The sequence below is a fragment of the Amphiura filiformis genome, chromosome 13 (assembly GCF_039555335.1).
Source record: "Amphiura filiformis chromosome 13, Afil_fr2py, whole genome shotgun sequence".
Lineage (NCBI taxonomy): Eukaryota > Metazoa > Echinodermata > Ophiuroidea > Amphilepidida > Amphiuridae > Amphiura > Amphiura filiformis.
The window spans coordinates 12,831,316-12,855,089 of record NC_092640.1 but is presented as its reverse complement, the minus strand read 5'-3'; the positions used below and the strand labels follow the sequence as shown (position 1 = coordinate 12,855,089).

Below are 23,774 nucleotides of genomic sequence, written 5' to 3'. Positions count from 1 at the left end.
TTTGGCATCGGAAAAACCATGTATATGCCAGGGCCAAAGGAAAAACTTCAGTCGAAAGCGCCCCTAAGAAATCCACTCTCACGGACCATTTCGCTGAGGACAATCATGTTATAAGCTGGGACGAAGCCAAAATAAGAGACATTGAAACCAACCGAAAAAGAAGACACATAAAGGAATCAATATGGATAAGAAAGAGCAACAGGGATTGTGGTAACTACTTCCTTCCGCACATCTATGACCAGTTATTGACAATGCCATCTACGTTAGCTACCAATAGGAAGCAGCCGACGTCAAAGGTCAAAGCTGGTTATTCAATTTGAGAAAGTGCTGTGTTACAGCACAAAACGTCATTGAGGTATGTTAACATCACCTTTATTTGGATTTGTGTGAGATCATTTTCGTACAATTTTGATGGAAAATCCTGATGAATCTATTTGCGTATTATATACCTCCATTTTTATAATATTTTGTAGAAACATGTGGGGATAATATTCACCCAAGTTCATCTCAAAGAAAAGGTCAAAAAGTAATAATCTTTCAATCGTTCCTACATCAAAAAAAAAAAAAAAAAAAAAAAAAAAAAAGAATGAAAGGGAGACATTTTGATTATCACCGATTATGTATGAAATTATCTTTCCAAAGACACCAATCCCAAAAATTTTAACACTTATTAAAATACGTTAGTGAAAATGTATTAATGTGCTAATGTTTTAACGGAAATGTTCAAAGTTACGAAACTCAAAATTATAGCATGTGAACACGTTAAAAATAGTGTGCAAGTGTAACACGAGGGTTGACAATTTTAATGTTAAAGTGATATATTTTTTAACGGAATTACGTGCTAATAACGGTTTTACGTGTGAAAAAAGTGTTGCTCAAATAGTGTGTGAAATTCCATAGCCGTGGAGTGGCTGCTTCCTAGCTTGATCTGCAATCGGACGTTTTTTAACAATTGTTTAATAATAATAATAATATTTATTTCTTATATAGCGCAATTACATCAAAAGAACTCAAGGCGCTTAAGGGTACTTGCCCATCAATTTCATTCAGGGGCGTGTTTGAAAAACGGCACAGCGCATTAGTAAAAAGAATAAAAAATACTAAAATTTTCACCAGGGTTCGAACCACTGCCAATTGCACTATGAATGCTAAAGATGCCTACTGTGCCACGGTGACTGTGGTTAACATTCGTCGATTTTCAAAGATATACATATCAACACGTTTCTAGTGTATTGAAAATCAGATTTTGGTAGGAATACAGTCATAGAAAGACATATGACTCTACTTGTCTGTTCATTTAATACAAATAAATTTTGATGAATTGAACTGGTACGACTCTTAGGACTAGTGATAAACGACGATTAATTTTGAAATAATAAAATGAAAACGCTGGGTCTCTCACAACGTCATTTGTAATTCATGTCAAAACCTGGGGAGGACCACACACATCCGTGTTACTGTATACGTGCGCAATCGATACTCAATGATCCAGACAATACCGTTTGATTTGAATATACCGCCCTTATGTATGCACCTGCTTGACACATCTTGTCACTTGCGGGAAGATATACTATAGGCCTACCCTAATAGCTTACAATAGATACCCCACCGTAAATAGCTCTCTTCATTACCTCGCTGTGCCATTATATACGCGTAGTGTACGTACTTTTGAACCCTATTTTGTTCAAAAATGATAGGAAGGGACTGTTTTCATCTAAAATGTTGATTATCAGCAGATGCTTAATGATACCGGGAAGTGTTGCAGAAAGGTAAGCGTACTCTTTATTTATTCAAAATATCACATATCAATGAATTTAAATTGGAAGTCCAAAAAGGAAATGTCAAGTCAAAATTCTCACCCTTAGAATTATTGTGAAATAAAATCAAACCAAATTTAGGCTCCGCAAACAACGTCCAATTATTCCCATTGGTGTTTGCTACACGTGCATATGATAAATTATGATTTGGGGCTAATTTGAGAAGAGTTAATGCCTCGAGTTTCAAAATACACCGAGTGATGTTTTTTGATCAAAAACATCGACAATTCAAGACTCTGTAAAAACAAATCAAGAATTTTCTGGGATAATTGCAACTAAGTATAATGAAAGTTATGATCTAAGCTACCAGATGCATCATTAATTTCCTGACTATGATATTTAGTTGTGGGAAAAGATTACTTTAATGTTTTGGCGGGATTATTTCCCGCCAAAAATTTCAACCAAAAAGAGCATGTAGCCTTAAGTGATATAGTGAACAATCATCTTTTTTATTAGTATTTGATTTTGCCTACCATATATCATATTCTATCATATTCGATTGAGTAGATCAGATAAGATAAAATGGGCGCTTTATTAAAAGTGATTGGAAGAAAATGAATAATTTTAGCTATACGCAAAACAGTGAATATTCTTAGTGGATTACGCGTGGATATTCAATCATATGTAGTGATAATGGTTCAATAATGTAATTCAACACTACCCTATTTTTAGCTCACCTGGAACGTTTTTAAAACTATTTAACCATAATAAAATAGTTGATTATTAAATTTTGGCAAACATCGAATTTAATTATGTCACACTCACATGCGCATGCCTCCTTTCATAAATGGAAATAAAGAAATTCGTTTTTATTAAAACTTACTTTTTATATTAAAATCTTGCAAAAGAAATCAGTTTTCATTAAAACATTCGTGGAAATTAAGTTTAGAGTTACAGAAACTGAAAATCAGATTTTCGTAAAACTTGGTGATAGAAATTCTATAATTTTAGTCAAATTTATTACGTATTGAAAATAGCGTGTGTGACAAAAATGTAGTCGAAAGAAACATAAGGTTATAAGAAACCATTTTGTATTTAACCCCCCCCCAAAAAAAACCGCAGTGCACTAAGCACAGGCACAACGCACCACTTCCGTCCCATATCAATCTATAACCCATTTGACAACAACACAGGGACTTTGCAGCTTCAAGAGCGCACACCCTAGACATTCCACAAATAACCTTCGCAACCAGGATCAGCTCCCCGAGTTTCGAAAGTTCCTTGTCCAGGGGAATTTCAAGCTAACCCCAGCGTACTAAATCACCGCCAGGGTTCGAACCTGCAACCTCTCGCACCATAGTCGAACGCCTTATCGATTGAGCTAACTTGCCTTTTAGTGTGGTTTTTATCCTGTAAGTTTTGGAACCAAGTCCAAACTAAAAATCTACAACCATATATTTTGTATTGTCAAATGTATGTTAAGCTAATATTTGCTGCATGTAAAGGATTAAATTTGGCCACCTCGATTTTTCATTTGGATCCAAATTAAATTACGCAATATTGATCACCTTATATTACGGAATAAAAAATTATGATTTTCATCAATACCTCTCTTCTTTTTTTTTCTTGCAAATTTATGAAGTACATAAATATATTAATGCTTTAAAAAAAAAAAAAACCCACTATAGTCTGTCCACATAGAAGTACAAAGTAAATAGACCTCGGAAACTGGAGGTATGAGAATAATTATTTCAGTGCAATGCTTCTTTGGCGCGCCAACTGCTGCGCGACTTGTGCACCACGCTCTTTACGCGTCGCGTCGCGCTCGCGTGTGACGCAAAGCATCGACCCCCGATGCCACAGATTTGGTTTGTACTTCTAAGTGGACAGACTGTAGCAATAAAGGTTTCCTTTTGACTCAGAATAAAACGATTACTAAAATATCCTTAGACCAGCAGTTACCTTTAAGATGCGCTGTGCATTTTCTTCCTACGATATTTATTTTCAGCAAAAAAAATTGAACGTGGCTACCTGCATCAAATTTGAGGATAGATTTTATAAAAATATTGCGTAACCATAATCGCAGGTGAGGATTTTCCTCTATTAATAACGGGATTTGTTTCGTCGTTTATGAATAAGGTCAATGACTGATATGATTTTGTTGAAGTCTAAATGACTTACCGTAAAGCCCCGTCTACAAGCATATATAGTGTTTTTGATGAAAGTTAAATTAATACGATACATGCGTAAATATTCCAATTCAATAGATTGGTCTTACAATAATACTTGTTTGTATGTGCTTGGATCTGTAATTTATTTCCTCTAATTCCATAATGGCGCCTGGATTAATTTAGCTTTTATCAGAAGCACTCTATATGCTTGTAGACGAGGTTTTACGGTATATCATATCAATGCATATGCAGTTTTATTTTTGTCTCCCAAGTCCACTTGAGTTCTTGCATTGTTCTTTATAAAATAAAACGGATAGTGTATCGATATATTTTTCACTTGAAGTACAACATAATAACTATATATAGTAACTACCATTTGAGTAGAGGGGTGTTCGGGTATCAGCTATTAGATTTCAAATGAATTGATAGTAGTTAGGGGAAAAAGTTCACTTTGGTGACCACTCTCTGGCTAGTAAGGTTTGACGATTGATTCGACTTCTATGGACCATTTTGAAAATTTAAGTTTTGAACCAGAGCACCTATAATCATGCACAAAGACACTTTTTCGGATATGTCGAGTAAAAGGATTCCGATTCTGACATTAGTTTGACATTACGGCATCATTTTCACCCAGAAATCCAAGATGGTGGCCGGCACCATCTTGAAAAATTTAGTTTTGAACAAGAGGACCTTAAATCGTGTACAAAGACACTTTTTGGATAAGTCGACCACAAGGATTTCAAATTTGACATTACTTTGACATTACGAACTCATATTTACCCAGAAATCCAAGATGGTGGCCGCCGGCGCCATCTTGAAAAAAATAACTTTTGAACCAGATTACCTAAAATCGTGTACAAAGACACTTTTTCCGGTAAGTCGACCCCAAGAAATCCGAATCTGAAATTAATTTGACGTTACAAAATAATTTTTGCCCAGAAATCCAAGATGGCCCCCATTTGGTAGAGCGTAAATGTGATTTTTGAATGTGAGCAGAAGCATAAGTGTGTCATTTCCGCCTTATCTGGGGTTCATGTCTCTTATATGGGGTTTCAACTGCCTTATCTTGGGTTTACATCCCTTATCTAGGGATAAGGCGCCTTATTTGTGGTTTAGACGGCCTTATCCTGGGTTTACGCTCCTTACCTGTGGCTAAGATGCCTTAACCTTAGCATATCGCAATCTAAACCCAGATAAGGCATATAAACCCCAGATAATGCGCCGTAACCCCAGATAAGCGACGTAGACCCCATATAAAGCAGTCTAAACACCAAATAAGGCGCCTTAACTCTAAATAAGGAACATAAACCCCAGAAAAGGCATCTAAACCCCACATAAGGTGCCTTAACTCTAGATAAGGGTTGTTAACCCCAGATAAGGGTCGTAAACCTCAGATAAGGCATCTAAACCCAAGATAAGGCGCCTTAACCCCAGATAAGAGACGTAAACTCAGATATGGCAGTCTAAACCCCAGATAAGGCGCCGTCTGGGGTTTACTTCTCTTATATTAGGTTTATGTTCCTTATTTATGGTTAAGGCGCCTTATTTGGGGTTGGGACGGGTTTATCTGAGGTGTACGTCCCTTATCTGGGGTTACGGCGCCTTATCGGGGGTTTAAACTGTCATATCTGAGTTTACGTCTCTTATCTGGGGTTAAGGCGCCTTATCTTGGGTTTAGATGTCTTATCTGAGGTTTACGACCCTTATCTGGGGTTAACGACCCGTATCTAGAGTTTGGGCACCTTATGTGGGGTTTAGATGCCTTATCTTAGGTTTATGTTCCTCATTTAGGGTTAAAGCGCCTTATTTGGGGGTTGCACTGCTTTATCGACGGTCTACGTCCCTTATCTGGGGTTACGGCGCATTATCTGGGGTTTAGATGCCTTATCTGGGTTTAGACTGCGATATGCTAAGGTTAAGGCATCTTAGCCACAGGTAAGGAACGTAAACCCAGGATAAGGCCGTCTAAACCACAGGTAAGGCGCCTTATCCCTAGATAAGGGATGTAAACCCAAGATAAGGCAGTTTAAACCCCATATAAGGGACATGAACCCCAGATAAGGCGGAAATGACACGTTTATGCTTCTGCTTTCATTCAAAAATCACATTTACGCTCTACCAAATGGGGGCCATCTTGGATTTCTGGGCAAAAAATATTTTGTAACGTCAAATTAATTTCAGATTCGGATTTCTTGGGGTCGACTTACCGGAAAAAGTGTCTTTGTACACGCTTTTAGGTAATCTGGTTCAAAACTTATTTTTTTTTCAAGTTGGCGCCGGCGGCCACCATCTTGGATTTCTGGGTAAATATGAGTTCGTAATGTCAAAGTAATGTCAAATTTGAAATCCTTGTGGTCGACTTGTCCAAAAAAGTGTCTTTGTACACGATTTAAGGTCCTCTTGTTCAAAACTAAATTTTTAAGATGGTGCCGGCCACCATCTTGGATTTCTGGGTGAAAATGATGCCGTAATGTCAATCTAATGTCAGAATCGGAATCCTTGTACTCGACATATCCGAAAAAGTGTCTTTGTGAATGATTATAGGTGCTCTGGTTCAAAACTTAAATTTTCAAAATGGTGGTGGCGGCCATTTTGGATTTTGGCCTCTAGCGAAAAATGCCGGGATTTTCGCGAGGGACATGGTGGCTATTTTTTTCTAAATGGTCCATAGAAGTCGAATCAATCGTCAAACCTTACTAGCCAGAGAGTGGTCACCAAAGTGAACTTTTTCCCCTAACTATAGCTCAGTATCCCTCTCACTCAAGTGGAACTGGTGGATAATATCGAATGAATGTGTATAACCATTTGCTAATTTTTAGATTCTGGTCATTTTACCTGCTCCTGTACCATAAGAAACTAACATCGCCTGAAAGCCGCATAATTCAGTATTAATATCAGGCTTTAAACCGTTACTGTATACACCATTCTTATAATACATTAGTATACATGATACCGCTTTATGCTGTTTAAGCCTAGTATTGGGTTGAACATGATGTTTTGTTTGAAACACTAATAAATGATCACATCAAACAACAGTGAATTGGCACTTTCCCCAAATTACGTAAATGTCCACTTTTTGCGGCAATTTTGCGCAACATTTGTCGATTTTCCCCACTGAAATTCCCTTTGCCCTCCCCCATGCCACCCGAAAAAATTCCTGGTGCCGCCACTGGGTTAACATCGATATTACGCTCTTCTTGTCCTCACTTTCATGACTGTATAATCATGCGATGCCCTTCTTGTTCTCGCTGTAGTTATCTTATATTGATGTTCACCCCATGACGACAGGAAAGTGTTAATTATAGGAATGGTCTATACATTTAAGTATCATAAAGTATTATAAAATCTGTCTGGAGTCTATCTGATGCAGTAGCGTAGCCAGCAGGGGGGGGGGCAGAGCGCCCCCTGACAAAAATGAAAGAAAAAAGGGCCCCTCTGACAAAAAAATGAAAGAGAAAATCAGGAGGGCAAAGGAAAAGAAAAAGGGCAAGGAGCCCCTTTGCTAGCAAAATTCAGGGCCAAAATAGTGTAAAATACAAAAAAAATTCCGCGCTACGCGCGCACATTTTAACAATAAAGCCCTTTTTAGCCGGATAATGGCCGAAAATAGTGTAAAATATCATTTTTTCCGCTACGCGCACATCATCCCAATAAGGCCCTTTTCGGGAAGCTTGAAGACATACAGTCTCTATGTATTGTATGATGCAACTGCAATGTTTTTTGTCTGTGCCCCAAAAATTTTATTTTGCCCGCCCCCCTGACCAAGAAAGCTGGCTACGCCTGGCTACGCCCCTGATCTGATGACTCGGAATGCTTGGATCTGGTGTCTCGGAATGTATGGGAATTGGTATTTCGAGGTCGGTGGTTCGAGTCTCGATGGAAATTTCTAATTTGTATTTTACTCATTTTGCAAGATAGAATGATAGAGAGATGAACACGAAAACAACTAGGCCTATATCGATTGTATAAATTGGAAGTATAATAATTATTTCCATTATATAGTAATTAATAGCTGCTCTATGAGGTATGTCGTCAAGTTATGGTCCAGGAGCAGGATAAGGGGCCAGAATCTCCAACGTGCTTACCTTTCCCGAGACAGTGGGTATATCTTCCCTTCCATTCATGCCCCAAGTGACCGTTAGATATCCATCTGCTGCTTCGTATAACTGTTCCACGGTGCAATCAAGTGTTGACTCGGGTCGTTGCCACCAATTCGCAGTATAATATCCTATCACAAACCATTGGTATCTTGGTCCGTACATTCCAAGCTTGTAAGCCTTTTATTTTAAAACGGGAAGAGAAAATTATTCTATATTCTGACCCCAACTGATTCGTTGCAATCCTAATTTAAAATCGTTGGCATTTTGTTATGCCAAGTCTGGACACGAGTCTACTCCCAATTCGCAAAGTTAATTTGCCAAGTTAGTAACTATAAGGACTATCTAGTTGAGACTTGGTACATGAGTACGAGTATAATAGAAGTATATGACGTTTTTAGCATTTTGCTAAATTTAATCTGCATAATTAATTAGAGGCTATTAACGTTCATTTTAATTTGTCAAGAAATTAACCCTAATTATACAGGGTGAGTAAAAAAAAAGTGCAATAGAGAAAAATTTTTATTTAAGAACCGAGTTGAACCTTTTAGTTTTTAAAACATTTTATAATTAACATATCCATTAGTGATCTTGTGTGAAAAAATCAAGGAATTATCATTTACCGTTTTGTTTTTATGACACATTTTATAGTGCTATACCCAATTTTAATGTTTGTCCAAGAGACATCTAAAAATGCCATTTTCTTAACCTCATTGGTATTGAAATAAAATGGAGCACCCAAAGTGTTATTGCCCTTGGTCTTGTTTAAGGAGAAGAAACATTATTTGTTGTTATTTCCATTTTCCATTTACTTTAAAGATGTTTATTCTCTATCAAAACCATATAAATTTGTAGGCGGGTTTTTCAAATGTCGAAATGAAATGCGCGCAAATTGAAGTGGAGTGAATATCAAAATATCCAATAAGTTGGACATATTGGGATTAAAAAAACTGGAGTTGGAGTCGAGTGAGGTATGAAGGACTTAAAGTAATGTTAGAAAGTTTGTTTGAACAGAAAAAAGAAATAAAAATAACGCAAAAATCAACCTTATTTAAGTTAAAGCCAGTTTCAGAGCTGCTACATTTATCGTGCATTGTGTGCTCCCATTCAAAATACATGGTACTTCGTGGACAAATAATGAAATTGGGTATCGCAGCAAAAGGATTCATAAAAATTAAACGGTAGAAGCGAGTCACTTCATTTTTTCACAAAAGGTGACTATTGAGTGTGGCATTTATAGACACTTTCAATAATGGGAAAGTTCAACTTGGTCCTTACATAAGTATCGATTCTTTGCTCCATTGCACTTTTTTGACTCACCCTGTAGTTACTTGGCAAATTAACTTTGCATAATTGAGCGCATGTAATTTACATGTAATTTACATGTAATTTACATCTTTGGCCTCTCTTTCAATTTTCCACTGCGTTAACTCCGGCCTTATTGGAGTTAGCAGATCCAAACGCCGCCAACGGCAACAAAGTGGTCAATTACGAAAAATGTTAATAAAATCACGATTTTACCATCCCGACAAATAACAACTCTGTACATAATTTTCATCATCCAGTTAGATCAAGACTCACAAGACTGCAGCACGTTTGTTTCCCGGGGTTTTATAATACTTTCATTTTGAATACTTACTTCACAGAATACTCTCCTGGCTGCAGCTTCATAAAAGTTGCCAATGATAATTCGAACATCTTTATCCTGTATAAAGTCAGATATTGCACAGAAGTATTGGAAGTACACTCTTACGGGTGCCTGATCATCAATTTCATTCAGGGGCGTGTTTGAAATATATGTATACGAGTCGTTAACTACTCAAGGCCAAAATTCACTTCAGAATGCACAACAAAACACACTGTTTGATTAATTTATCAATATCTGAATCAAAGCATCAAATAAGAAAAGCAAGATAGTACGTATAACTTGACAGAAAGGGAGCCAATTCGAGCAGGAACAACAAGAAGAAAATCAGAGCATAATGATGACAATCGGGTGATAAATTGGACGAATAAAAACACAACGCATCGTATACCTTTAAACGTTTCATGGCGTCTTTTGGATCGGCAATAAAACTTTCAGCTGCAAGAACTGACACGGAAGATTCTTCCAAGAGTTGATGGAGATTACTGGATACCTGGAAACGTTAACAGTGATACCACAATGTCAGTGGCTAACACGCAATTCTGGCGATTCACAATACGGTGCGCCGCCAGCGGTTACTCTTTCTAGTGCAATTTTTGACCTTCGGGGTCGACATCGCCGTTCTATCCACCATTGGATTCTCACGCGAACAATAATGTTGAAAACAACTCCACTAATGATTCCGTGTAATCAATAGAAGAAACTAGATCTACTGTAATTGTAAATTATACTTTCACTGCACATTCGCGTGTAAAATCATTATTGAAACATTTAAACACACAATGACATTGTGATCCTGTGTTGTATTCGTATTACGCATGCTTTGGATGGCGACGTTTTCCCAATATGCACTGCGTATTTTGACCTCTCCCCAGCAAACGCTGGAGGCGCATCGCATTGTGAATCTACCGAATTGTCAGTACTTTGGATTTGCATGCTTGGAACTTGAAATACATTTGCAGGCCTTGCCGTTTGAGGCAAGCGATCACTCTCGTTCTCTCGCCATCGCTCGCCCAAACTCAATTTCTAGTTAGCGATTTTCTACTCGCCATAGACACTAGATCGCAGCGTATTGTCCAAAATTTAACTATATTTAAGTTTCCGTACTTTCAATGTATTCGATTTATCGTAATAACTTCGCCTTAAGGGCTCTGGCATGAACGTTTGGACACAGTTCTATATGTCTGATGTGTTCTCATGTCCCACAAAAAATACTGTCCAAACGTTCATACCCAAGCCCTTAATCCATGAAAACGAAAGAAAGGGTGTCAACAGTGCGTAAGTGTTACAGATAGGTATGAATACCAGAGAGTGATTCAGCTCTGATAGTGATTGACCACTCGACTTTAAAATCGAGACGATTTTGTAATCACGAATTTTGTAATATCAGATTCTGTGTTAAAAATTACCCTCTGTACATCTATAGATACCTTTCGGAGGATGTGATAAACAGATAAAATGTTATAGATTATTCATTCTGCAATCTGCATGCTTAAATTGCACATTCTTTAAAGTGCACATCTTTCACATGTTTAAATAGTAATCTCCTATGACCTTCCAGGCAAATATCGATGAATATGTAAATGGCCTGCACGAATAGACTGATTCAATTATTCACGAGAAAGGGTGAAAAAAGCAGAGTTAACCTGCATTTATATTCAATCACTTTTGCAGAAAAGAGAATTGCAAGTATTTCACTGTGCAAAATTGTTTGGATGTTCAGCAAATATCAGCAGTGCATGAGAGGTTTTGTAAAGTATAATGTGAACCAATTGAATACATGAATACAAAAGCCACCTAAGTCCATGCGAAGTTATTTTGAGAGAAAAACCCGTGTATCATTTTAATTCCTTCAGTTAGATTTACCTGGTCAATATGGTAAGTTTTACGTGCAAATGAGTGGATTAACCTGTATTAGGTATGACGATTAGCATTTCAGGGACTTCGTGGGGTTCATTTTAAATTTTGGACTTTTTGAATCATATACAAAGACAACAATGTTAGAATGAGATTACCACTAGTAAGATAATACAAAATAAAGCACACAGGTATGTATAATGTTGATAAGCATTCTGCCATGTAATATAAACCACACACTTTCCTTTATTAAACCCATTTGTTGTTCAAAAGTCATTCTCCAGCAATGAATGTGTTACAAGTGGACTTTTTATACATACTGGATTTCAATCAATGTGTTACAAGACTCAAATCATGGAATTGGGTGATTCTTTCATACATGCTATTTTTCACATGCCCAATAGACACAGAGAATGAATTTGAGTTGTTCTTTCATGCATATGACAGGCCTATGTATAGCAACAATTTCCCATGCTTAACTCAATTTGGCCAAAGTATGGACTTAGGTGGCTTTTGTATTCATATATTCAATTATGTGAATACAATTCAACTGAACTGATATACTATTCGCCATAGAAGTGACGTAGTTAATCGGATTAACTAACATAGCAATAGAGGAATACAATTTTGACTATATCGCCCTGCACTACAACGTTCACGCGGTACCGATGCATTGAACCATAGATGTCAAAGAATGGCTGATCACTCGCACCTGTAAAAAGAGCGGGATTGTATTCAATCTATGTTTGATGACGTCATAATCGGATTAACTACTATAGCAATAGAGGAATACAATTTTTGAATAGATCGCCCTGCACTACAAGTAGATTGCACTAATCACCTGTGTATGTCAGCAAACATAGATTGAATACAATCCCGCTCTTTTTACAGGTGCGAGTGATCAGCCATTCTTTGACATCTATGGTTCAATGCATCGGTACCGCGAGAACGTTGTAGTGCAGGGCGTTATAGTCAAAAATGCATTCAACAAAAGCATGATTGCAATCTACCGTGACAGTTCTTCTCACACACATAACCCTGCACTACCATGACTACGATCAAATAGGTTGATGACAACATTTGATTGAATGGACTGCACTCCGCCATAACAGTTTGAAGGACACCGGCTCAAATCCTTTGTTTGGAGCCAATCGATAATTTCATGCAGGGCCTCTATTGTATTTTGAAAAACATAATACCCATACTAGACATTACGCAAGGTTAATTACAGGAAGAACTTACTGGGTTAAGGGGGTACTACACCCATTGGATTTTTTTTGCGTTTTTGCGGGTCATTTTGCATTTTGTGAAGAAATGAGAAAAAAATTGGACAAAGTAGTATTCTACCTTTAAAAGCATGTAAGCTACATTGATACCGATATGCACCAATAGAACGAGAAGATTTTCCCCTTCATTTTGCATACCACTTTGTCACAAAAATTAATACAAATGCAATGGGTGTAGTACCCCCTTAACCCACCACTATTTGCACCATGCACCAGAATCCATGTAAGCAGTTTGACCAACTTTGAAATTTCACCTCTACCTAAGCGGCCATGCCGGGGCGGCCATTTTGGATTTACGCAATTTTTCCGGGACTTTTGACATGATTTTGTGTGAGTTTTTAGGATGCATTAGGATGCATATGAAATAGATTTGAATGAAAAGAATGATAGTGGACGTGGGTCATTTCAGAATTATTTGCCTACATGCTAGATCACACAATCTGGCCTTGAACTAAAATGCTAGTTTTGAAAAATAGTGGAACTTAAACAAAAGGAAAGTCGTTTGAATAGCTGGGCGTTGTACTACTTACTGTAACAATACATTGGTGGTCCCCCAGAAAGTTTAGTCCCTCGGATGACATACCGACGTATCAGCCATTTCATATTCGACTAGACCTTTTTAAGCGTTTATACCAATAATGTTTTAGCTCCACAATTTGCCATTTTATGCCCTATATTGATTGTAGTGACGCGTTTTTATATAACAGATAAAACACAATAGAACTTCTCTGTTCAACAAAATGCAGATAAGTAGGACTCGTATTATTTCAATAACCCGGAATTCAAAAAATGGTAGGGTATTCTAAAAGATAGCCTTCAATTTCGGAACATGGTGGTATTTTGACAAGACTTATTGCAGACACATGCAGTTAAATGCATCCTCACACGTATTAAATGGGTTATTTTCTTTTAAATCTTCATTGTCCTTGATGATAAAAATGGAATTTACTCGGCAAAGCAATAAAGCAAGATAACGTACCTCAACGTCTGTCTGCGTTATTCTATTCAGCTTGCTCAGTTAGAGCTAGTATTCTTTCTCAAAACTGAAGTATATTAAATTATGTTTAAAAAACACTTAAGAAGACGGAAATTCGGAAAGGCCAGGGGTTAGTGCAAGAAGGCTACATCTGCAATAGCTGCCAGCTGTTATATTTTCAGATATAATATACATGTAGGATTGATGCAGCAATTGTCAAATGTCTACAGGGCAGCTATTACAGTTAGGACCTTCTTGTTAATATTAACCCTTAGATATATTGAGACAAAAACACACCTACTCCTGTCATTCATGCTTATTTTCTCCCCCAATAAAAGGACATGGTAAAATATCAGTTAATTAAACATAAAGGCCAATTCAGTGATTTTCTCATTCGGATGATCGTTAAAATCATCAAAATTCAGATCGTTTTCGGTTTTTTGTCAACTCTGGCTTAAATTTCAACGAATTTCTCCAGTTTTTTCAGATTAGATTTGGTTTTAACTTATATAGCTGAAATATCCTGTAAGATTTACCCCAAACGGTGGTCGAATTTTAAAGAAAAGCAAGAAAATTAAAATTTGACAGGGTAGTTTAGAAACTTTCACTTTCACAAAACTCCCGTCAGTCAAATCCTGTATAACTATTTAAAAGGGTTCAGACCATATTTGGTATGCAGTGAATAAGTGCATTTTCCCCATGTTCAAGAAGCAATAACAAATCTTGGTATTTGTCCTATTTTTTCAACTCAAAACCCAGAGAAACTATCTTACCCTTCCCAGAATCCTTTGCAACATAATACATCCCTTTCAACAAACGACGCTCCCATTACTTTGTACAGGTTTCTTTTGTTTTCATTTTAAGAATAGAATGATTGAACATAGGTCGCTAGTCAAGAAATGAATGTGAGTTTGAATTTTACTGGATCTAGATATTCAATAGCGATGGTAAAAAGTGTATCTCTTTCACTCACAGATATGTGTCGTCCAGCAATTTTCTGCGAATATTTTGAAAACATATCTGAATCTAAATCTGAAATTGAATCTAAATCTGAAACTGTGCGAATGCATATATATAGGCGCTGGTTGTGTGGCCCATCATGATGGAGATCGAATTTTAGATTTTCAATACTGAATAAAAAGTGCTTCTCTTTGACTAAGAAATACTTGTCGCCCTGCAATTTTGTGTGTAATTCTACAAATCATATCTAAACAAATAAAAAGGTATTTTTGACTCTTGTTTCCGCCACGGTTTCTGTGCCGAATTGAACATTATTTGTGTACAAAAAGTATAGCGTACATATCGCGCTGAGTGGCCCATTGAGATCGATATCGATGATTTTACTGGGCTGAGATTTACATATCGATGGTAAAACATGCTTCTGCTTATTGTGCAATAAATTCTTGTCCTATAATTTTCTCTGAATTTCTCAAAAGCTTTGTCTCGACCTAAATCCGGAGGGGAACAATTCAAGAAAAAGTGCTATTCGAGTTCTGTTTTTGCCACTGTTTCTGTGCTGAAGTGAACAGGTTTATGTACGGAGATTATTCGCTTGCATCTCAGCCGTCGTGTGGCCGATTGCGATGGTTAAAAGTCGGAGTCCAAGTTCACGTTGTTGATAATCAAAATTTCAAGGAATTTATATCATAATTTGATCGCTTTCTTTTATCTCAATTTAGTCCCCAAAATGTGCTGTTTACAAAACTGCTCAGCGTCAGTGCAATCACCGAAGCAGATCAGTTACGTAGTCCAATTAAAATGTGCTTAACAACATTGGATTAAGGCCTTTGAAACCGGCAGACTGTAGTCATTGTCACAGATGTGCTAACATAGCCTGCCAGTGGTTCAGCCAAAAGCCGTGTATTTAAGACAAAATAAGGCATTTTACATAAATCTGTAATTTCCCAGCAAACACAAAAACGTTTTAAAAACGTTTTAAATAAGTTATATTTTGGCTTTTGGTTTAGGTAAAACGTTTTAATAACATTAAAATGTCGGGTTATATAAAGGTCATGATAACGTTTTAAAACGTTTTGTATGAAAACACACTACAACAATATTTTTTAAATGTTTTCAAAAATGTTATTTTAAACTATTTTTGCAAACATTTTTGCCAAATATTTTGTCAATACTTAAATAACATTATGTTAAAATATTTGAACCCAGCAAACACAGAAATGTTCTTAAAATGTTTTTTTCAAAACCTTTTAATAACATTTAAATGTCGGGTTATATAAAGGTCATGAAAACGTTTTAAAACGTTATTGAAAATATTTTGGGCAAACATTTTTCGCAAAATATTTTTTCAACCCCAAAATAACATTATGTTTAGAATGTTTTGTATCAAGTTTTCAAGAATGTTTTTGGAATGTGTGGTAAACCCAAATAGGAGGTGGCCAATGAGGAATGCGGTGACAAACATATATTAGTTCAGCAGTGTTTATTTCGTTGTTTCAGTACCACGCCATGTTTATCAGAGGACGAGCTTTCCTTAATTAACCTATGACCTGAGTGGGTGACAGGCTGTCACTAACTTTATCGGCTGCTACACGAATAACAATCTTAAGCTTTACTACACTCCTCCACCCTTGGTTTACTGGTCATTTAACTACCAAACATGTGAACTTTGCTTTATGCAACAATAGAACAACAAACTACCTGTAAAACTACATGTACACAAGTCCCCTAAAGTTTGGTTACACTTTTTTTTTCTTACACCTAGTAATTGTATACCATGTTAACTAACGATGGGGAAAAGATTTGTGTCCAACTGCAAGTAGCATACTAGGAAACCTTAATTATACATCAACACAGATTGTGAATGATTAAGAAACACAATTATTTCCAGTGGCAGTTACTCCTTATACATGTAGTTATACCTGATACATTGTAAATAGATGACAAGAAAGTACAATGTGAATAAAGTGAAAATTTCACACAACTACAACTTGTTTCATTTGGAGTACAGTATTTGAGTCCATGACTGAAATTTGATGTTCAGTTCTATTTAAAACCACTGATACACAAGAATTTGGAAAATTACCTTAATTTTTTTTTTTTTTTAGATAATTGATCCAAAAAAACAAACACTTTTGGGTTCAATTTGGATGTTTTTTCTGTTTTTCTTTCAGAAAAGGAAACCCAAAACATAAAACATGAAAATTTGATGTTTTATGTGCAACGGTAAAACAAAATCAAGTCTTTACATTTTGCTTCTATTTTGGTACTCTGTTTTGAGCTCAAAAAATGTTATTCAAAACCATACCTGACAGGGGGATTGATTTGCCTTTGTGATCTGCGCAATTCACCCTGTTCATTACCAACATTTGGTTGGTTACCTTGGTTACCATCAGGCTGTGTGTAGAAACTTACACCCCTGTACAACTACTCTAAAAGCCACAGCATATAAAGCTTTGGTACGCCCACACCTTGAGTATAGCTGTTGCGTTTGGGACCCCGCTAATAAAGAACTCATACAGAAGGTGGAAGCTGTCCAACGCAAAGCAGCAAGATTCGCTTGCAGAGATTACGGCAGAACAAGCAGCGTCACAGAGATGATGAAATCACTACAATGGGATTCTCTCCAAATGCGTCGGCAGGCAACAAGGTTGACTATGCTTCACAAAGTCAACTCTGGCCAGGTTGCCATACCGGCGCAAACGTTTCTCACACCAGTCGTCCGCCCCACTCGTCATAACAACAGCCTAGCATATCTCAGACCAAGAGCAAAGAAAAACTGCTACAGAGACTCGTACTTCCCAAGAACAATTCAAGAGTGGAATGTACTGCCTGAACATATAGTTAACATACCAATCACCTCAACATTCAAGACCGAAGTTACAGATCACTTAAGAAGAAAGCAACTACAACAAGCATAAGCAACCTACGCGCCCTCACATCCCTTCGCGCTTGACTTCATGTATGGAAGCGTTGCGAAGTATTCTTCAAAGTCAAAAGTCAAAAAGCTGCTCATTTACAACTTCTGCCTCGTCAAGAAGTACATCACCTGGAGGCAGAAATACATCCAACTTTGGTTCAGCCTGTGAGGGATTTTGCATGTTACTGTAACGCTTACGTATCTGGTCAACATGACGCTTCCACACACGACCATCAGTCAGCTTCACTTTGTAGGAAACTGGGCCAGTTTTAGCAATGACATGACCTGGGAGCCATTTTGGACCTCTAGCTGCATAATTGTGAGCAAAAACTGCATCTTGAATTTGAAATTCACGCTCTTTTGCATGCATATCATGATTGTGTGCTTGTCCAAATTGCTTCTCCTGGACACGCTTCTGCAAATCTGGGCGTACCAAATCCAATCTTGAACGAATTGTACGCTTCATTAGCAATTCAGAGGGGGACTGACCAGTAGTCGTGTGGGGAGTGACTCTATATTTCATTAGAAACCTTGCAATTTTGGTTTCAAGTGATGACTTGTCATTCATTTTCTTCATAGCGTCTTTGAAAGTTTGGACTGCGCGTTCGGCAAGTCCGTTAGTCGCTGGATGGAAAGGTGCTGAGCGCACATGCTTAATTCCATTTTGTTTGAGGAAATCTGCGAATTCCGCACTAGTGAATGCGGTGCCATTGTCCGAAACAATGGTCTTGGGCAGTCCATGCGTTGCGAACACTCTGCGAAGGGTGTCAATCGTGGCTGTCGAGGTTATCGAAGACATAATTTGCACATCCAACCACTTGCTTTGTGCATCGACAATCACCAAAAAATTATGTCCCAGGAAAGGCCCCGCAAAATCAATATGGATTCTGGCCCATGGTTCCTGCGGCCATTGCCATGGGTGTAAGTGTGCCCTTGGCGGTGATTTGCGATTAACTTGGCAACTGTCACAACGTCGAACCATCGCTTCGAGATCATTGTCAATTAAGGGCCACCAGACAAAACTGCGAGCCAAGGATTTCATAAGCGAAATACCGGGGTGTGTATCATGCAGTTCTTCTGTGATATACTGGCGACCTTGGGGTGGAACTACCACGCGAGAACCCCACATAATACAACCGTCGTGCAGACTCAACTCATCCTGACGATGAAAGTAGGGTTTGAGATGCTCATCATCATGGGGAATTTGGCATGGCCATCCATTCTGTACATAGTCTTTTACTTTGGCTAGCACAAGGTCTCGGTTTGTCCATAGTCTGATTTTGTCAGCATTTACAGGTGTAGATTCCATTATGTCAAATATATACCAGAACATAATCAGCTGGTTCTGGCGTACGCATACCTCCACCCTTTGGAGGCAAAGGCAGTCTACTGAAGGCATCAGCATTAGAGTTTGCTACACCTGGTCGATACTGCAATTTGTATAGATATGCAGAGAGTGTGAGACTCAACGCTGCAAACGTGATGACGCCATATAGGGTATTGCTCGTGCTTCACCAAATAAACCTAGCAAAGGCTTGTGGTCGGTGGTGATACTGAAATGTCTTCCATAAAGGTATTGATGAAAATACTTCACAGCAAAAATGACCGCTAGCCCTTCTTTGTCTAGGTGCGAGTAGTTCTTTTCTGCTGGCGTTAGCGTGCGGGAAGCATACGCGATAGGATGCTCTGTTCCATCTGCATCTGTGTGAGCCAGCACCGCCCCTACTCCGTAGGGACTGGCGTCACATGAGACGAGTAAGTCCTTATCAACATCATAGTGGACTAGGACGTCCGCTGATGCTAGCATCTGTTTGCAAGTTGCAAACGCGTCCTGTTGAGGCTTGCCCCACCTCCATGCGCAGTCTTTGTGTAGCAACTTGTGGAGGGGGGCAAGCACTGTGGACAACCGTGCCACTTGCCATAATAATTGAGGAGTCCTAAAAAGGACTTCAATTGAGTGACGTTGGTCGGCTCAGGTGCCTTTGATATTGCGTCTTGCCTTTGATTTGTGGGCTGCAACCCGGCAGCGGAAATCCGGTGACCAAGGTACGTGACCTCTGGTGCGAAAAATGTGCACTTGTCCTCGCGTAAGCGAAGTCCCGCCTCTTCGAGTCGCGACAAAACTTTCTCCAAGTTTTGTTTGTGCTCTGCTTCAGTAGCACCGCTCACCAGCACATCATCCAAGAAGCAACACGTGAATGGTATGTCGGCCAACAAGCTGTCCATGACACGCTGGAATACCGAGGGCGCTGATGCGATACCAAAAGGGAGCCTCATTAGCCGAAAGAGGCCTAGATGTGTATTAATGGTGCACAATTCCTGCGATGCTTCATCTAATTCTAACTGGTTATACGCATGACTTAAATCTAGCTTACTAAATGTCTTACCACCAGAAATCTTAGCAAATAACTCTTCAACACGTGGCAGTGGGTATTTGTCAGGGACCAAAACAGGGTTAACAGTGGCTTTATAGAAAGTAGCCGGCGTTACAAGTTTTAGAGTTACCGGTCACATCTGTTTAGTCTTAAATGAAAGCTAAAGCTTGGGTTTTTATTCCATTCCCACACTGGGGAGTGGTTATTTCAAATGGACTCACCTACTCAGGTAGTTCGATTTGAAATTCACACTCCTTGTGTGGGATATTAAGGTCATGTCTTCCATAGGGCGTAAAAATGTCAATTGGAATAACCCAATCACATTTTCATACCAGTTTTTTTAAAGGGTTCAATGCAGTAAGGTAGCTCCTAAGTTGATTGATTTGGCGCTAATTATAAACATACATATTGAAGTGTGTGCTACTCACCCCTGCATGTGGTTCCTGAGCTTCATGTAAGGTAGCCACCTTCTTCCATCCAAACACCCTCATTATTGCAAGCTGAACAGGATTGAGCCGTGCAGCTGAGGCTATTGTCCGAAAGAAATAAGGATACCTATTTCGATCCGAGAGTTCGCTGGCTGACGATGCGTGAGCCATCTGTCAAAAAAGTTCAAATATCGTAATATGCCCAATCGCCATTCTAACTTCCGGTTTTTGAGAGTAGTTTTGGGACACTTTGACCTCTGGCATATCGGGAAAATTGACGTAATTATTATTAATTTTCTTATTATTGTCGTAATTTTGATCATTAAATAATTAATTTATAAAATACTAATATTTGTTTTAAATGCTGTAAAACATTTTAGATTATATTTTGTACGTACAAAACATCAATGTTTCTGAATTTTCTGAAAGGTCAAAGGACAAAGTGTCCCAAAACTGCAAAAACTGTCATACAATGCATTGCAATTTCCAATGCCGATTGGGCTTATTCTGGTTAAGTAAAACTTAGATCATAACAACTAGACAGTGTGCAGAATACGCTATCTCTGCACTCAATCGGGATAACCGGCAATGACCTGCCCGCTGATTGCGTAGAATTGCCAAGGACCTGTTTTTTCTGGAGTCTTAAACAATCGGCAAATGAGCCACCGTAGCCATGCTTTGGTCAATTATGACCACTAGGACTATAATTGCCTGGTGCTACAAATGATACTGACTAGGATAAGGTCATCCAAAGGTCATTATGACCAAAAGCATCATGATTTTATGTTAAAATGGCACACATAGCAACAGATTTGGATCGAATGCATCGAATATAGCCAGTGTATATAGGGTGTACACAGAATTGAGGTAAAAGGTCAGTAAGGGATCATTTCCGGTATTGGTACAAATACATTAAAAACACTATTTCTTCCACAAATTACATAGCACGATGATGTCCTTCACATATCGGCTAGGGTATACATGGAATAAGGGTCAAAAATAGCACAAAAATAGTACAATTACGTCACTTGCACACATACACCAGCTATACCAGCGCACATAGGGTGTACACATAATTGGGTCAAATATCGTAGGGGTCATTCCGGTATGATATGTTTCTACATGAATGAAAGCTTAACAAACCATAAAACAGAATTAAAATCGGACAATGCATCGTGATGTACATGTAGTGTTAATTTTTAGATGCTCGTAAATGGAATGAAATCTTGCCACAAATGGCTATAATGGCGAAATTGGTACTTAGGGGTATTCCAGAAAATAGATGCACCCACCCTATAGAGGAGTTCGGATTTCCGAACTTTTGGTCTAGTCGTGATTGTTGGAAATCCAGACTTTTACAGCGTCCACAGGTGAAATATCCATCAGAAAAAAAATCAAAATCGGAAATCCTCAATATTGGTCAATATTTTTCATTCATTCATTTAATTGCATTTCCAAGCTTTTTTGAGTAACATTGGCAACTGGAATTCTCCAGACATTTCTTTTATTGAAAATTACTCCTCTACGGTGCACTTACTTTCTGGGATAGCCCATTTCATTTCAATTCACTGTTATGCTAGACTTCTCCGTAGTCCGCTTGCCTATTTTGCATACTCTGGCTGTTATATTTTAAAGTATAAAACTCTGATTTCATTGATAGATTTTCACACCTGATCTTTTCAGTCACTGTACTCCCTCTCTTTGTTAGCTTCCCAAGTGCACTACTAGTAAATCACGCCTCCTCTTGAATAGGACAATATTAAAGCCATATTATAACATTTTCAAACAAAATAGATTAGCATTTCTTTGCCATAAAATGTTAGCTTTTACTGTCAGATATATCCCCTTTTATTTTTGAACCGAACAACTACGGCAAAGCAAAGAAAATTGGAATTTACTACCAGCGCACATGTCGCCAATACGTACCACTCATTCGGTCATGTTGTGGTACGACCCTTTGTTGTGTATATCACCGCCCCGCACGCCGTGTACGTACTGTGTGTTATGAACATCGTGTATGCGTTCGACTAATAATTCCATCGTAATAATAAAGCGCTGAATCCGGCGTTTTATTCAAAATCTCGGATTTTGACAAAACTACAACACCTAGAGTCTTGAATTTTGAAGGGTATATTGGTTTAATAAATTACGATTTAATTGTGTAAAAAAAAGGAATTTTAAAAATTCAGTGAGGGCGTCTTCCTCAGCAAATGTTATAATATGGCTTTAAGTCACTTGCACACATGCATCAGCTATAAGCATTGTCTATATCTCTATGGTGTACACAGGATTGGGTTCAAAGGTCATTTAGGGTCATTTCTGGATGGAACCAAATGTCTTTAAAATGCTGCTACTGGCACAAATATGACAAGTTTGTCACTAAGACTATTCTGATACCACATATGATCCAAAATAAGTGGTTCCATAATTTATTTACCTGTGATATTTCATGTCGATTCCAAGAGAGGTCTATATCTAAATATTTACTTTGCCATATAGCCACTTACCATGCTGTGTAACACGCTATGTTCTGATCATTACATGAACAATTCTATAGAGCCCGTCCGCCCGTCCGAGACGGGCTTATTTGATCTTCAGACTTGCTATATTTCTTAGCCAGCCCGTCCAATGGACGCCCTGTAATATTGCTACTATGTAATTATAGGTAGTATAGTGTCGTACCGTCGAAATACCAGGACAAAATTGACCAAATTTGTTATGGTTATATTTATCTTCCGTTTAGCCATAATAAGCCACAATAATTTATGTCGGCCAATTTCAACATTGAAACATTTTCGTCCGCCTTGGGAATTTTATTGCGTTTCCCAAAAGTGTCATCCGAAGCACTTATAAGAACCTTTGGCATCTACGGTATAAGAGCGAGTAAAAAGTATAAAACCTACCCAAACGTAAGGCAATTGCTTGACTCCCAAAAAAACACAATTGAGAAGAAGGACATAGCGGGCAGCTTTATGTTATTACATACCGAGGACAAACCCGTAAGAGACAGTGTTCCGAATCCCATATCGGTGAGACCAAAAGGTCGCTTCGCACCAGATGTTTGGAACACCGTCGCCCTTACTCTAGAACTCTAGCTTCGAATTTGCACACGATAGTTACGTATTCAAATGTGAAGCTATCGGTGAGCAAATTCTTGGCTAGATTTCTCGAGCATCGTCGCTCCAGCTCTACCTCGTCTGGGTCTCCCATGCCCAAAACATCCACATCGAGTCTCCCGGCAACACTTGGACAAAGGTCAAATTCTGGACAAGGAACGCAGATATTTTGAACCCGGTGTTAATGAG

General features: G+C 38.2%; 1 protein-coding gene across 1 annotated transcript in view; it reads right to left on the bottom strand.

The window, feature by feature from the left end:
• LOC140168015 (gamma-aminobutyric acid type B receptor subunit 1-like) overlaps positions 1-23,774 on the bottom strand; it is a 68,709-nt gene that overhangs the window by 24,541 nt on the left and 20,394 nt on the right. The window contains exons 3-6 of the mRNA XM_072191322.1: positions 20,470-20,640; positions 10,062-10,163; positions 9,665-9,730; positions 8,014-8,205 (exon numbers count right to left, since the gene is read on the bottom strand). Of these exons, the coding sequence (XP_072047423.1) occupies positions 8,014-8,205; positions 9,665-9,730; positions 10,062-10,163; positions 20,470-20,640 (531 nt within the window). The remainder of the gene's footprint in view (positions 1-8,013; positions 8,206-9,664; positions 9,731-10,061; positions 10,164-20,469; positions 20,641-23,774) is intronic.